Source organism: Cuculus canorus, chromosome 8 (assembly GCF_017976375.1).
Source record: "Cuculus canorus isolate bCucCan1 chromosome 8, bCucCan1.pri, whole genome shotgun sequence".
Lineage (NCBI taxonomy): Eukaryota > Metazoa > Chordata > Aves > Cuculiformes > Cuculidae > Cuculus > Cuculus canorus.
The window spans coordinates 25,864,166-25,880,618 of NC_071408.1; the positions used below are offsets into that span (position 1 = coordinate 25,864,166).

The 16,453-nt window shown below is 48.9% G+C and overlaps 1 protein-coding gene across 1 annotated transcript; it reads right to left on the reverse strand.

Annotated features, from left to right (window-relative positions):
- Positions 1-523: 523 nt before the first annotated feature.
- On the reverse strand, positions 524-14,255 carry LOC104060161 (cytochrome P450 4B1). The gene is made up of 12 exons (XM_009561925.2): positions 13,867-14,255; positions 9,932-10,076; positions 9,189-9,233; positions 8,536-8,663; positions 6,899-7,023; positions 6,630-6,781; positions 5,797-5,903; positions 5,284-5,474; positions 4,589-4,722; positions 3,347-3,411; positions 2,753-2,835; positions 524-1,998 (listed from the first exon to the last, which is right to left on the reverse strand). The coding sequence occupies exons 1-12, from the start codon at positions 14,044-14,046 to the stop codon at positions 1,830-1,832; spliced, it is 1,524 nt and encodes a 507-aa protein (XP_009560220.1). The 5' UTR covers positions 14,047-14,255; the 3' UTR covers positions 524-1,829.
- Positions 14,256-16,453: the final 2,198 nt, after the last annotated feature.

Here is a 16,453-nt window from a genome sequence, read left to right on the forward strand (position 1 = left end):
AGGGTGAAGCTGGATGACACATTCATGTCCTTAGTGTTATCAGGGCATGCAGGTGATTTATTTTGTCATTTATTCTGAAATGGGATCTTACTGAATCACAGCGGTTGCTTCAGGGCATCCTGGAGGTTTTGCTCATAGGAGGAATTAATTTGTGGTTTGGGTGCCTGGAGCACCATGCGGTATAGAGATCGGAGGTGAAGCTGACTGATGGATGTGTCTTCTTGAGGCTGCTTGGCTAAGCAAGTACCCCACAGCAGGCAGGTGTTATTCATGGCAGCTGGATGTGCTGGCTCAGAAGGTAAGAGAGGACACAGGAGGGGTTTGTAGGGGACTTGGAGGTAGCTGTGGATACAGATGTGGTTAGAAGAGATACGGGTGAAGTGGCAGAGAGGGTGCATGGGCAACTCCATTTTCACAATATACTGGCTTGGTTTTTGCAGCTTCTCAGTTACAGCTGTTCTGAGGACAATCTCAGTGTGACTTTTGCAGTAGGTTGGTAATATGCACAGAGTGAGACATGACATAAGTTATTTGTATTATTTTTATTATTCATTATGGGCACCCTTTGTGTATTTAAAATGAAAATTGGACAAAACTTTGCTATTACCTTGCTAATGGACTCACCAGTGACTGGGCTCACAGTGTTGATAGCATAGCACAGTCTATCCCACAAGAAAGGTCTTCCTGTTTCTCACGCTGCTTTCTATCTGCCTTATCTCTGCAGATGAGAGCCGTGTGAAGTCAGCCACTCTTACCACACAGCAACCTGCTCACGATGTGGGAACCACAGCTGACATCACCGTGATGCTAAATGCAACAGCGGCATTTGGCATTTCCCAATCTGACACTTTCCACCCCAGTAATGATTCCTACAGAGGCAGAGGACAGCTCGCTAGTGTCCTCCAGTGTACCTCAACCATACAACTCTCATAACTTTATCAGCTTAGGGAAATAAAACCAAAAGAGAGACACCGTCCCCTTTCTAACTATCAGAAATCCTCCTTTGCAGCCCTAAATGAAGACACTTTGGACCCCTGTTAAGGGGTTGCCTGTGGAAGGAGATGCTGTGCTGGCTGCGGCTGGAGACTTGTGGGCAAGGGCCTAGCCAGACCTGCGTTGTCTCTTGCTGCTCACAGGTTTCCTCTCCCTTTCCCATTTCCAAAAGGGTTTAAAACCATATGTATGACAAAGCAGGCAAGCATCAGCAATAAAAAGCAGCACAGCTGCTGTTACAGGAATAGCTATTGGCTTATTAACACAAAAATTACAGAATATTTTGCAGTTTAGGAAGAATTTCAGAGCCCAAACTGGATCAGTGCTTTCAACAGAAAAGAGACACAGTGAGTGCAAGAAGAGAGAGAGAGAGAAAGAGGTCTGCCATGGGCTGTCCCTGCTCCAGGAGGGAAGAGCTGACCTCTAGGCACTGAGGAAGGTGTGTGTGAATGACCGAGCAGGGCTGGGAATGGCCACGGATTTGGCCAAAACATGAGTGCAAAGGCAGGATTTGGAAAGGAGGATGCTGGTGGGACCTGCAGATGTTGCCAGGCCAGGGCAGCTGTCACAGTGGGGCGAGGGGGAGGCCAGTGAAGAGGCATGGCCACGTCCACCTGCTCTGAGACCAGCCTTTGTGAAGCTGATGGCAATGGGTCTGAGCAATGCCATCCAGCCTACCTGAACCCAGGCTGAAAAGGGCTTTCAACTGGTGGAAGAAGCACAGAAATAAGGAATCCTCATTCCCGAATCCTGCCCCGCACCTTTTGCTTCAGAGAAGCATTGTCCCATCATCTGCTTGGTCCCTCCCTCCCGTGAAGGCAGGATGTTTTCCAGCATCAGCGGATTTTCTTTAGATACAGGTGAATCCCGTTCTTGGAGCGAAGGATAATCTGAGGTATTTTGCAGGGAGGCCTGGAAGGGTCAGGGGAGAGCTCGAAGCGGAGCAGGGTCAGGGCCAGTGCCACCTTCATCTCGTTCATGGCGAACTGCTGCCCGATGCAGTTCCTGAGATAAAACAGAGCAGCTCAGCCACCCCATCTCCGTTCTGGGCACAGCAAACCCCAGCAACATGATCCCAACACTCTCATGCCAGCACATAACCCTTCCCTTCTGCAGCTCTGGGAGCCCCAGGAAGCATTTTGGGTGGCAAATGCAGGGACGTGGGCTGAGTGGGGGAAATGGGGGAGAGCATTGGGGGAGAGGGGCTCCTGGATGTTTATTCAATGAACACAGAGAGGGAGGGGAGATGGGGAAGCCAGTGGAAAGGCCAGCAGAGCTGAGGTAGAGAGTCTCTAGCAGGAGGGTCTGCAACATATTTGCCTTGTTGGGGTGAGGACAGGGTGAAGAGAAGGATTGGCAGGAGGAGCCAAGGGGGAATGAAAGGATGAGGGGTGAGATGGGGTCTCCACATCAAGGAGAGGAGAGCAGAGGAGCGCAGGATGCTGCAGGCTCTCCGCATGATGCCAGCAGGATTCTCAGCAACTTTGGGAGCCCATTCCCTGTCTCCAGGAGAGGCCTGGTGACATCCCCTTCCCATTTTGCTGGTATCAGAACCCCTCTGAAGCACAAATGCTTTCTATATGCTCACAAAATATTTCATGTCGCAGAGCCAGGACTTCAGGCGGAGGTCTTTAAAAGCACTTCGCGAGTGCTTCCCCGACAGCAATCATAATAACAGCACACGCATCCTGGGCTGAGCAGTTTCTAGGGATGCTTTTTTTCTCTCCCCACTACTCCTTCAGTGTTCAATACACTTTACCTCGTCCCAGCAGAAAAGGGCAGAAAGGCATGAGAGTGCCTGCCAGTCATGTTCTCCGGGGAAAACCGCGAAGGGTCAAACACCTGGCAATGAAGAATATGCAGCAAGAAAAAGTGATTATTTGAGGAATAAAGACTGGTATCTTAAAAAATGCTACACACTGTAATTTCTGAGCAACCCCATTGAAGACAGGATTCATTTTGGGATGGACTGAAACTCATACCCTAAACTCCCTTGCTCTCTGCTGACCCTTGCAAGAGAGTTGCCAAGATAACCCAGACATAGCTATGGTGGAAACTGGGCAGCTGGGATTCAGGTTACCACCTACAGGCTGAGCAAAATAATCTTTTTATCTGGTAATACAAGCTCTTCAGAGCACTTTGCCTTATTGTTCGGGCAGCATCCAGGCCTAATGCTGCTGTCTGATCACCCTCCCTGACTGAGACTGACACGAGGCAGCCACATCTCAGCATCATTCCTGTGGCCAAAGATGCTCAGCAACAAGAGGAGGTTCTGCTCTCCTGCTGACAGGGGACATTGGAAGAGGCACAGCATAAAGCAGAAGAATTATTAGAAGGGCAAAAGAAAACTCACCAAAGGGTCTTTCCATACTGCAGGGTTCCTGTGAATGAGATAAATGCTTATCGCAGCGATGCTCCCTGTAAAGCAATCACAGGAGGAGAAAAGGGCTCAGTGACGAAGCTAAAGGGGAGGTTGCAGTGTGCTTGCATAAAGGTCCTTCTAAATCATCATGGTCTTATCTGCTAACTAGAAATCTGTGAGATTTCTCTCATTTGCTTTAGAGGAAACTAAACAGTTTCCATTTCTTTAGTTGTAAGAAGGCAAAATGTGGAAATGAGGAGGGCACTGGCACCACAGGCACATTGTCCCCCCACTGACACTGGCTGCTTGCGTGCCAAATCAGAGGAGAAAGCCCCAAAACAGGGCAGTTCATAGAATCATAGAATAGTTTGGGTTGGAAGGGACCTTAAAGATCATCTAGTCCCACTCCCTGCCATGGACAGGGACACCTCCCACTGGATCAGGCTGCCCAAGGCCCCATCCAGCCTGGCCTTGAACACCTCCAGCAATGGGGCAGCCACAACTTCCCTGGGCAACCTGTGCCAGTGCCTCACCACTCCCATAATGAAGAAATCCTTCCTAATGTCCATTCTAAATCTGCCCCTCTCCAGTTTATACCCGTTCCCCCTCGTCCTATCACCACAAGCCTTTATGAATAGTCCTTGTTCAGCTTTCTTGTAGCCCCTTTCAGGTACTGGAAGGTCGCTATAAGATCTCCTTGGAGCCTTCTCTTCTCCAGGCTGAACGAGCCCAACTCTCTCAGCCTGTCCTCATATGGGAGGTGCTCCAGCCCTCTGATCATCTTTGTAGCCCTCCTCTAGACCCATTCCAACAGCTCCGTATCCTTCTTACATTGAGGATTCCAGAACTGGACACAGTATTGCAGATAAGGTCTCAAAAATTCCCACACCACCACTTGGGACTGCACAAATCCCTGTCCCCCTGTGCCTCCAGTTTGCCAAAATAGGTGAACCATGAGCTTGTGCTTGGCCAGGATGACAAGACACTTTTGACGCAGGCAAAAAAACTTGGCTGCCCTATAGCAGTGGTGGCAGGAAGGATGTCACAGGGATGCCACCACCCTGCCCAGACCCCAGCCTATTGATGGGATGCCAACATCTGCACAGTCCTCTCCGAATGTCTGTGCTGGTAGTCACAGAGGCAGGGCTGTCGCCTTTGCTCTACGGCAGGCAGCGAGGCTGGGGCTGAAGTCCAAGAGCATGATTTTATGAAGCAGGAATGGGATTTACAGACCTTCTGGCAAGGTTCGTCCATCGTGGAAGGTGATGGGTTTGCTGAGCTGCCGGGACACACCAGGCACTGGTGGGTAAAGGCGAAGGCTCTCCTTGATGCACATGGTGCTGTAAGTCATCTTGCCCAGGTCCTCCCTGCCGGGACAGAGCAAGGCTGAGCTGCACGCTCCCCCAACAGCCGTGTGCCAGGAGGCCCCTTTCCCCACGGCCACCAGTCCCCTGGGCAGACCTTCTTGCAACAGACTGGGCATATGGAGGAACCCACAACATCCAACCAGGGGCTGTTCAAGCTGGGGACCCCAAGACACCTCTGAACAACCTTAACAACCTCTGACCAATCTTAAGTGCAAAGTGACAGCAAAAGTTGAAAAACCACTACTAGAACCTCTTGTGGCAAGAAAAAAGGAGCAAGCAAGGTCAATGTTAGTGGCCCAAGTCTTGGCGTGGCATGCAGGATGAATGGAAGTTTTTTCTTGTGTCTGCCCTGGCAACTGGAGCCCTGAAGCCCTGAAGAGCAGGGAGGGAAATTTACCTGGAGGACATATTATCTGTCCCATCCTATAAAGTCTCCGTGCATGCAGCAACCTTACAAATCTGTTCCTTGGCACCCTAGCCTTTGAGCCTTGAACACAAAGCTCACTTAAATATAACAGAGATGGAAATAAGGCTACCAGCTGAGGAAACGTGAAACCTTACCACTGAAGTGTCTCTCGGTCTCCCAGGATCGTCTGGACCTCCTCTCGGCACCGTGCCTGGTGCTCTGGGTGCGATGCCAGGCAGTAAAAGAGCCAGGAGATGCCACTGGCTGTCGTGTCATGGCCCTCAAACATGAATGTGTCCACCTCGGCACGCAGGTCCTCATCGGACAGTCCAGCTCCATTCTCATCCTTGCAGGCCAGAGACACATTCAATAGCCCACATATACATATATATAATATTATGTATTTATTATAGTGGCTTAGCTATATATATAAAATCTCTGTCCCCTAGGAGGAGACATTCTATTCCAATAGCTATTGCAAAGAGGAGTGATGATGTCCCTAGGATGCGTATAAACAAAATCAGCCTGTTTAGACTGAATTCAGGGCCTCTTTTCCTTTGCTTATAAATCCCTTTATCTCAGCCACCCCATGCCCAGCAAGACTATGAAATCCCTCTGCATGTTGCATTCCCCAGAACAGGCTGCCAACACTACTCCTCTCTACTCACCTTGGCATACAGCAGAATGTCCAGAAAGTCCAAACGTCTCTTCTTCTGGATCTTTTCAAATTCCCTTTCATCTTTAAGGGACTCCTTTCGCTCCTGAATCACCTTGTCTAAGGAAGAAAGAAAGGGTTCAGCAGGAACAGGACATGTTGAGCTGCAAAACTGTCCCGCTAATGCAAAGCTCACTCAAGGGTGGGGACCACTTCTTAGTTCATGATGCAGTTGATGTGTGATTTTGCAACACATCAGACGCAGTTTGGTTTTTTTAGCAGCACAGCAACAAATGCTGTACACTTTGCCATCCTTTCCTGCAAACTTCTTTGTTCACCACAGACTCCATGGCTTATTTTACCCATATATATAATATTATGTATTTCACCCATACATATAATATTATGTATTATTATAGTGTCCTAGCTATATCTATAAAATCTCTGTCCCCTAGGAGGGGACATTCTATTCCATCAGCTATTGCAAAGGGGAGTGATGATGTCCTCCTGCACAAAAATCATGCCAGGACTAAAAAAGATAACCATCCCTTGCATTGGCATTGCCTGCAGCACCCATCTCTTGTCTCATCAGTCTCTGGTCATTTAATAGGAGTGTTCCCAGAAGGGAATTCCTCTGTTAGCCCAGTTTAATAATCCAGGAGCTGTGAGACCCCCTTGCTTCATGCCTAGATTGGACCACTACCGCAGGCTGATGCTCTGCTTGGATCCTGGTTCTGAGCCTCTGGGCAGGATCACTGCATGGGCAAGGAGGTAACTCAACTGCCTCTGCTCAGCCATCACCCAACCTGCTTGAAAGCTTCGGGAAAGGATGAAGGAGGAAAATACCTGTGTGGTCATGAGCAAGCTGGCAGACCTTCCTGAACCGATATCCCTGGGGGCTGAGCCAGTAAATGATATCATTGTGGTAGGGGAAGATGCGGAGGCGCTGGTGCACCATGAGGCACAGGTCATAGACAGCCTGGATGTAGGCATTTTTTCTGAAGAGAGGGGAATGGTGGAAGACTGTAAATTTAGGAGCATCGTGATAAGCAATTTGCCTGCTTTCCTTCAGAGCTGCAATCTTTCTGCCAGGGTCTGGGGCAGCCAGCACTGACCTGTTGGTCTGGCAGTTGCTGTGACAACTAAAGGCACATTTCATGATGCTGTCGAGAGTCATCAAGCTGATGTGCTCGAAGAGCTCCACTGGTTTCTCATCTGTGATCAGCTGCTCCCACTTATCCTAGGGGGCAAAGGTGACAGAAATGAGAAGGCAAGGGCCAGTTCTGCATGATCTGCATTCACCTTCTTGTCAATGAGTGCCTATCTAGGGATACATTCAAGAGAAATGGAAAAAAGACGAGGATCTCATAGTTGCGATCAAAATCCCAGAGGAGGGAAGCAAAGAGCAGGGTGATGAATAAAGATTTACCTCTCTTGAACCCTGGCAGCTGTGAGCCCTGGTACACCCTACCCCGGGGCAAAGGCACCCCAGAGAAGCCTGGGATGGGCGCATCGCTGGGTGAGGGGGCGAGTTATTATGCCAAAGTAATTCTTAGGGTGCAGTGTGTGTCCTGTACAAGAGCAGCCTATGTTGGCATCGGGCTTCACTGAGTTTGTGTTTTCTGCTTCTCCCTCGCAAGCACATGTGACTTTAGTGCTTTTGGTGTCTAAATGCAAGCCTGCATCTCAGAATCTCTCTCCCACTGTGTTCTACCAGCATAGGAGCTTTTGCTTAACTCCTCCCATAGGGCATCCCTAGAGAAACTATAAATAGTGCCTTTCTTGCCTGGCAAACACAAAATGGTGTTGAATCCTCTGTTTGTTTGTGGCTGCAAGGAACAGTGATCTCAAAAGCTAAGAAAGGGAGGAGATGGGGGAGCACAGTCACATCTGAGCTCCTGTAGCATGAAACCAGGCTGAGAAGCAGTGCTTATAAGGACAGACTTACGTCCTTAGCACATACAACGATTGCCACCTGGTGGCATGGGCTCCCACAACGGGTTCTTTACATGGTTTCCAAGGAATTATAAACTCACAGACACTAGTGTGCATTGTGAAAGCTCTCCTGGCTCTCCAGCCCCTGACTCCTGGGGGCCCTCTGGGCTGGCGAGAATGGAGGACAGCTGTATGGAACTGCTGGGGAGGTTGGATGGAGGAAAGTAAAGGAGAAGGAATAGGTCTGGCACCCAGACTTCTGCAAGTCCACGTGCACGAAGTCTGGTGCTCCTCACCTGTAATTCATACTGGTTTCCATCATGCCCAGCACCAGATGGAAGAACAGTGCAGTTCCACTGTGTATCAGGCCAGGCAGGGATTGCAATCCAGTCATGAGTGTGTTGACAGTAAATGATACCCCTTAGCCCTAAGTCACAGTATAGCTCTGCTCCAGTCTTTATATTTTTGGGATTTATTATGAACCTTTATTTACTTCAGTTCTTCATTTACAAAAACATCCTATAAGTTGCAGTTGGAATTGAGATTTATCACAGCTTGGGGGTGGAAGTAATGTTATCCCTCAAATCTTAGCCACAGAGCCCAAAGCAGTACCAGAGACACAGTTCCCCCTGGGGAGGTTCAACCTGCTCCTTCCTTCCAGACCAAGGGATTTGTAGTGGCTCAGAAACCTTACACTTACCAGGTTATGAATAAGAGCACTGCTGAGAAAACCCTACTCCTGCATTTACCTCCTAACCAGTTGGGATCAGGGAAAAGAAAATAGGGCAGAGAGAGGAGCATCAGATATGAGTCCTACCAGCATCACATTAGTAGACTCTGCCATCAGGGCCACATACGGTTTCAAGACGTCGTAATGAAACCCTGGAGTCAGGAGTTTTCGATGTTGGTGCCATTTTGGCCCATGTAAGATCAGCAAACCGTTCCCTGGGGAAACATAGGCAAGGCATGTTTTGCGGGGCACAAGCAGGCTGCTTCCACCTGCCTGCAGACTCAACCTCTGCCTGCAAGGAGCATCATTAAATCAGCTATCTGAGCTGCCAGGAGAATTTCCAAATGTTGCCGTCAGGGTTCCCAGGGTGGACCAAAGCCCTGTTCACTGAAACGACACAGCGCTGCCTCCGAAAAGAAACACCAACACTGCAGTTGGGAAGTTGAGATCAGCAGATGCATTTTCCACAGATCCTCCACCGAATCTGAGCTTCTCCTATCACTCCCTTTTGCCATCTATGGACGTGTAAGTTGTTCTCTTTTGTATGTATGTATAACTATGTCTGAACTTCCTTGAATGACAAGAAATAGCATTATTTAGCACTGTTTCCAATAAATGTAATTATCTCAGGAATCTTTTAGCTATAACTACATCAAGGAACAAGCACAATGCTGTTTCTTTACAGTGAGTTCTTGATTAACTTCAGAGTCATTCTTAGGTAAAGCCCTGGGAATACATACCGATCCATGGGACAAGGTGTTTATAGCTCATGTTATCCTTGGGATCTGTAAAAAAAACAGCAAGAAAAAGAAAATAAATGGTAACTGTTTCAGTAGCTTCAACACACTGTTTTTTCCTCTAGGCTCTCACTTTTTCGTTGGGTATGAACCAGAACCCTCTGAGCTCTCACTTTTGGTTGGGTGTGAAGCAGAATTGGTGGCATCCCTGCAGAATTCATCAGTATTTCATCATTAACGATGAATTCATCAGTAATTCATATTCAAGTATTTGGCCCAGCTGTGAGGAACATGTATAAAAGCAGATGCCCAGACTGGAATAAACAAGGATATTGGTAGTCCAAAGTCTGTGCTGTGTGATAAATGATTAACCCTCCCAGGCAGCACTGTTTAGCACCTTTCCCTCTGGATGCACTAAAGATGCAATAGATGCCAGGAGTCTGAGCTGAGAAGAAAGCTTACATCTGTCTTCTTGCTGGGGTCAGGCACCAAGATGACCTTTCAAGGAGCACTTAAGGAGTTTGATTTGACAGCAACTGATTTGGAGGGACCCCTGTCACTCCCGTAGCCCTGTGCCCGAAGGGCCGGGGGCACGGCATGAAGGAGAATTATCTCTCTGTGACTTCAGATGACTTCTGCAAGACAGCCTCTCTGCAAAACTCTGCCTTGCTGTGAATTTTTAGGCTGGCACAGAAAATCTGCAGGCTGTGGTTGTTCTACCACAACTGAAGGCATTACTTCCTCACCTCCTCTGCCCAACACAGCCTTGGCATAGTCGGGATCACTGATAACCAGAAATGCCGAGAAATTCCCAAACCAGACAGGGTGAGCATATAGGTACTTCTGTGCCCAGGTCTCCACTTTTTCCAGCATCTCTTCCTCATTTTGAAACTGTAGTTGTGGGGAAATAAAAAGAGAAAGACCACTTAGATTCAGAGTTAAAAATAAATCACCTTCCAAAACACTGTCTTAGAAAGTTCAAGGTCTTTCGGAATACAAAACCAGGTAACGGCAAACAAGTGGTTGTCCCTCTGGGTTTGCAGAGCATCAGAAGTAGAGATGCTTATTACTTTTAAACCTCATATAAAATAATTCTTCCTTATCAACTGGCCATAACTCTGGATAACATCCTGAAGGACAGCAGTGGTGCCTATCAGTGCATGGATGTTATCTGCTCTTTTTCCATGGCCACTCCAAAGAAGACAGATTCACCCCCAAAAGCATCTGCATTTTGTGGCATGCAGATATGTTCCCACTTTCACATGACTGAGCGATTAGCACCCTGTAGTCATGAGAAAACACAGCAGCGCTTTCATGGCAGCCTTCTCCCTGTGTGAGGAAGCAGTAAACTGTGATGAGGTCCCCCCTCAGTCTCCTCTTCTCCAGGCTGAACAGACCAAGTGACTTCAGCCTCTCCTCATATGGCTTCCCCTCTAAACCCTTCACCAACTTTGTGGCCCTCCTCTGGACAAGAGGTGGACCATCTCTGGTCCTTGGAAGCTGCACACTGAAGAGTAATGTGAGCACCAGCATTCGTACCAGCAACACTCTTTGAAAATGATCACCATTGTACTGTTTCTATAGCCAGTGCTGTCGTATATTAAAAAGGCAATAGCCAAAGAATGAGTGAAAAGATCAACTGAAAGATCCAAAGTCAGAGGCAGAGAAAAAAAATATCACAGATACAAAATTGAGTGAGAATTCCCCTTTCTTTGAACAGAAACTACTCTGCCACAATACGCAGGGGAAAGGATTTTGGTGAGCTAGGGCTGACATAGCTGCTGCTTTGACTTGAAGCTTGAAGTTTAATTACATCTGCATACTGGTGTAGAAACCAGCCATAAAGTCATGTTGTCGGTTGACTCAAATAATCATTTGCTCAATTTCTCTGGTGCTAAGCTCGGCTCAGTTTGGCTACTGTTTCTCAACCCGGGAGACGGCTTGTACACAAATCATCACCCACGTCAGGTGTGTCTCCAGAGGATGCTCAGGAACCAAGGGGCACTTGCCAGGGGACTCTGCAGGCTGCATGAGGACACGGCCAGGCTCTGTGCACAAGGCTGCGCCCTTCCCTGTGAGCTGTGAGTATCCCTGCAGCACATCTCATGTGTCTCTTGCATCCAGCAGAATGAAAAACTACACCCAGGTGTCATTCATGACAGAAAGTTATCATTCAACTTGTCTTGCTCCATTTCAAGATTTTGGACTTATTAAATCACAGAAAACATAAATGGAAGTAATTGGGAGATGCTGAGCAAGCCTCGCTGGCAGAAGTCCCAATGCTAGAAGCCTTTGCATTCCACCTTGTTTTAGAAACACTGGACTCTGTGTTACCAAGAATGACCCTGCACTGGCAGATGGTGAGATGGGTTTAATTGAGAGGAGATGTTACTCCCCAGGTAAGTAACCTCTACCTGCTGTGTCAAACACTCCCAGGGCAGAGGGTATTAAGTCCTGTGGGCTGTGGAAGAACAGGAACAGGAAGATCCTCCTTCTTAAAGAGGGCTCCAGCTACCAGTCTCTATATGAAAGACCATCACTTCTACTTCTTCCTCTCTTGAAAGGGTTAAAAGAAAAGCATAACCTCTGCTTGGGTCTAAGAAAGAAAGATAATAGTGTGTTCTCAGCCTGAAATGCAGGTTTTGAAATGGATCCAACACTAAAAGCATCTGGGAAAAGGTGCTTAAAGGCGCTTTTAGCGACTATGCGGCGATACCAAATGAAACAGAAAACACAGGAGCTGAAATCTGGGCAGGAAGCTGCACAGTGCTCAGAATCAGGCTGACTCCCTTCCTCCAGCCACCTGCACAGGGCAGGCAGGCAAAGGGCTGCCTAGGGACTGCCAGCTTCCCTGTGCCCAGGGGGCAGCTCCTTGCTCTCCTCTATTTCCCACCAACCACGGCCTTGGAAAGTCAGTTTGGTCAGCTCAGGGCTGGCACTCTGGGGTTTAAGTTGCGCTGCTGCAATGAGACCGAACAGGTCTACATGACCTCTCCTGCTATTTTAACGTAGTGTCTACCAAGTGATTTGGATAAGCAGAGACCCACCCATAGCGTAACAAATATGTCTAAGGTACTAATCTGACCTAAATCAAACCCGGCAATTAATCACTTGACATTAACAGAATAGGAAAGTCAGTGCTCTCTCTGAACACAGCTCTCAGGTCCTCCTCTGAAATGCGTGTAAACTTTGTATTCAGCAAGTACCCAGAGCACTGCCAGTTTCCTCACTGGTTCAATGAACTGCTGGGCTCTGGGGAACTCAGCAGCATTTAATCAGCAAATGATTAAATTTCCAAAACTGGAATTCTTCAAAAAATACTGTCCAAGGCAAAAGTTAAGCTGCGAACAACTTGGGAGTGAGCAATTAGCACAAATGGTTAAATCATATTCCAGGACAGTCACAACTGAAACCCAGGCAAACATACTTAATTTAATTGCAGTTTTAAAGTCTAACTGGCAGTGCTACAAAACCTTGAACTGGCCCATCTTCATGCTTATGTTGCCAAAATACTGACTGTCCTGTCTGGCACAGCAAAATTGGGGCTGCCACGGCACAGAGACAAGAAAGTCCTTGGAGGTCACTTCAAGATTTCCCAGCTACTTTTCTAGGTGCCAATTATTTAACATGCCACAGATTTAGCCAGGGCAGCGCATCAGCAGAGCCCAGGAGAGGTCAGGGAAGTTCGAAGCATCCTTTACCACATATCGGGAAGCCCTTCACATCAGGCAGCTCAGTTACTCCTTGCAAACCCATCAATGAGTTGTGAGGCCAAAACAGCCACGCTGATCTGTGCAGGCAAGCACATACATTGGGAAATATTCTTCCACACCATGAGCCCCAAGAACAAGGCTTGTTTATATACACGGGTTTAGTTAGTCATGGTTTTAATGCAGCCTTAAAAATATCTGTGGCCTCTGTGCTGGATGCTAAACCTGGGATGTGTTTTGTAGCTGAAACATGACTCAAAACAATCAATGTGCTGTCTGGTTCACTTGGCTGTGAAGCCAATGCAAGCTGGCAAAGGAGAGAAGGTGCCTCTGGATGCCAGGAGCAGGGTGCATCTGCACAGCATTGCACAGGCAGCTGCTGCGGCCGGACCCTGACTTTCACAGGAGCAGAGAGGTGACAGCGGAGCCTGCCCTGGGAACAGAGCAGCGCAGCTTTGTTGCCTCCAGCATCAGAGGTGGGTTAAAGCCCGGGATGACCTTGCCTCAGCCACATTATATTATTGCTTTCTTTTCTCGCTAGCCAGCTCCCCCTCTTTCAGACTGGACATCAGGATTCCAATCTTCACTGAGTGCATTGTCGAGCACTGGAACGGCTGCTCAGGAAGGTGGTTGGGTCACCATCCCTGGAGGTGTCTGAAGGATGGGTAGAAGAAGTGCTTAGGGATAAGATTTAGTAGTGGACAGGTATGGTTGGGCTTGATGATCTCCCAGGTCTTTTCCAACCTAGAGATTCTACGATTGCAGCGTGCATTTTGCAGCAGCCTGTGTGTGCTGCTCTCTAGGCATCTCGAGCAAAGAAAGCAGTTTGCACGGCTGAGAAAAAGGATGCTCAGCTTTCCCTTACGCTGGGGACCGGGAGAGGCAATTCTCCTGGACCACGGGGCCAACTCCCACCAGCATCAGTCCTCCCTCGCTGCTCTCCCTCCTTCCCTTCCCAGCTCCAGCCCTACCTCATGGATGTGGCCGAAGAGCCAGTGGGTCGGGTGGCCGGGGAAGTCAGCCAGCGCCCTGATCAGCTCCCGCCGCCGGTGGTAGAGCTGGATGGCCTTCAGCAACACGCAGGTCAGGCAGAAGACAGCAGCCAAGTGCAGCACTCGGGAGACATCCACGCCCAGCCAGGAGAGCTTCATCCCGGCGGCAGCAGCGGCGCTGGCTCGGGAGGAGGCGTTTGTCTGCTCCCGGGAGGCACCGCCTGCAGCCAGCGCAGGGCGGAGGGGCAGGTTCAGAGTCCGAGCTGCTGCCAAATCACCACACAGCTTGTTGGGAGGGGAGCATCGCCCCGCGGGAACCTCGGCAGAAGGCAGCGCTTGCTCGCAGCGTGGGGATGCTGCCTGCTGCGCTTCCCCGCCGGGAGGGGGGATGAGGAGGGAAGGAAAAGAGCTGCCACATGCCCGGCACCGGGCTCTGCAGCTTCCCCGCTCCTCCAAACCCCTCTGGCTGCCCCCGGCCACCCCAACACAGCCCGGGGGCAGCCACGGAGCCCCCCGCCCCGGCTGCTGCCTGCGAACACCGAGCATCGCGGCTGTAATGGAATCATAGAAACATAAAATAGTTTGGGTTGGAAGGGACCTTAAAGATATTCTGGTTCCACCCCCTGCCATGGGCAGCGACCTCCCACTGGCTCAGGCTGCCCAAGGCCCCATCCAGCCTGGCCTTGAACACCTCCAGGGATGGGGCAGCCACAGCTTCCCTGGGCAACCTGGGCCAGGGCCTCACTGCTCTCATAGTGAAGAAATTCTTCCTAATGTCCCGTCTAAATCTGCCCCTCTCCAGTTTATACCCGTTCCCTCTCATCCTATCACCACAAGCCTTTATGAATAGCCCCTCTCCAGCTTTCCTGTAGCCCCTTCAGTACTGGAAGGTCACTGTAAGATCTCCTTGGAGCCTTCTCTTCTCCAGGCGAAACAAGCCCATCTCTCTCAGCCCATCCTCATATGGAAGGTGCTCCAGCCCTCTGATGATCCTTGTAGCCCTTTTAGAGGGAGGATAAAAGAGCCTGGTTGTGTGTGCCTGTGTGAGAGCGTGGGAAGCCAGCACTTGGGAATATCACTCCTTTAAATGTGGGTTTTTTTCAGGTTTTAATGCACACAAGGCTGAAGGAGAAAATAGGCATAGCCTGGGCTTCCTCCACTTGAGGTCTTCATCACATATGATGATGGGCCACAAAAATGATCAAAATAAATACAATTTGGAGGACACAAAAATGATCAAAGGCCTGGAATGCCGCCCCTGTGAAGGGAGGCTGGGAGCTGGGGTTGTTTGGCTTGGAAAGGATTCCAAGGAGACCTTATTGCCACCTTTCAGTACTTAAAGGGGGTTTATAGGAAGGATAGGGAAAACTTTTTATCAGGGCCTGTAGCAACAGGACAAGTGGTGATGGTTTTAAACTGAAGGAGGAGAAGTTTAGACTAGATATTAGGAAGAAGTTTTTTGTACTGGGGTTGGTGAAACACTGAGCAGGTTGCCCAGACAGTAGGTGATGCCCCCTTCTTGGAAATATCCAAGGTCAGGTTGGATGGGGCTCTGAGCAACCTAATCTGGTTGAAGATGTACCTGCTCACTGCAGAGGGGGTGGACTAGAGGACCTTCATTGTCCTTTCCAATCCAAACCATTCTATGATTCTATGGTTCTATGATTCTATAGTCCTGCTTCACAGGGTTTCATTCTCATGTCCATCCATTCCCATCCTGACATCACAGCTGTCAGCCCCTCCACGCTTCCCTGAGCGAGCGATCATTTTAAACTGCATCTTAAAAATGGACAAGACAAGATCTTGTGCACAATGAGTGCTACACCAGGATGATTTGGCGGTGCTGTGCAAGCTGAGCAGCTGGGTGGGTAAGGTGGCAGCTTTGCACAGCCCTGCGGCTGGCAGAGGGAAGGCAGCTCCAGGCAACACCGCTTCCCTGTCACCTTTATCTCTGGAACTAAGGGCCCCCACCAAGCCTGGTGGGCAAGGAGATAGAGGGTAACCGTGGAGGGAGGCACGGGCTGGGCTGAGGACCCTCGCTCAGCCGCTTCTAGCCGCCTCCTTCAACCCCTTGTCCTGATGCAAGCAGTAATTATTATTACAAAAAGTGGCATATTTTTTATTTAAGCTAAAGTGAAGTTTCATCTAAGTAATTGTATTCATTGAAAGTTAGACAGAATGTCCCTCTGATAGCATGGTTTTCTTCCAAAGTGTTTTTCCAGACACTGTTCATTCTTTAGAGATGATAATGTCTTGTGTTCAGTGTGATCTGTGCTGAACAGATATGTCTTCTATAATCACCTCTGTTTGAAGTCTTTCCCCACCTCAAATGCAAGGTCAGGCAGAGCTGGCTCCAAAGCTCCAAATTAGCAAGAATTCTGACTATTGAGAAGCTCATAACAACATTAAAATTAGTCATTGGAAGGTAATAGAATATGCATAAGATTTCTGGGAAAATGTATCTGTATGCCTGTAAGATGGAAATATATTCTCTCTGGAACACCTCTCCTATGAAGGAAGGGTGAAAGAGTCAGAGCTGCTTAGCCTGCTTAGTCTGGGCAGACTT

Excerpts from the sequence above, each read along its gene's own strand:
- LOC104060161 (XM_009561925.2), bottom strand. The coding sequence starts at position 14,046 with ATGAAGCTCTCCTGGCTGGGCGTGGATGTCTCCCGAGTGCTGCACTTG. Across the intron at positions 3,412-4,588 it reads TGGACGAACCTTGCCAGAAG|GGAGCATCGCTGCGATAAGC; the intron begins GTCTGTAAATCC and ends ATTGCTTTACAG. Across the intron at positions 1,999-2,752 it reads CCCTTTTCTGCTGGGACGAG|GAACTGCATCGGGCAGCAGT; the intron begins GTAAAGTGTATT and ends GTTTTATCTCAG.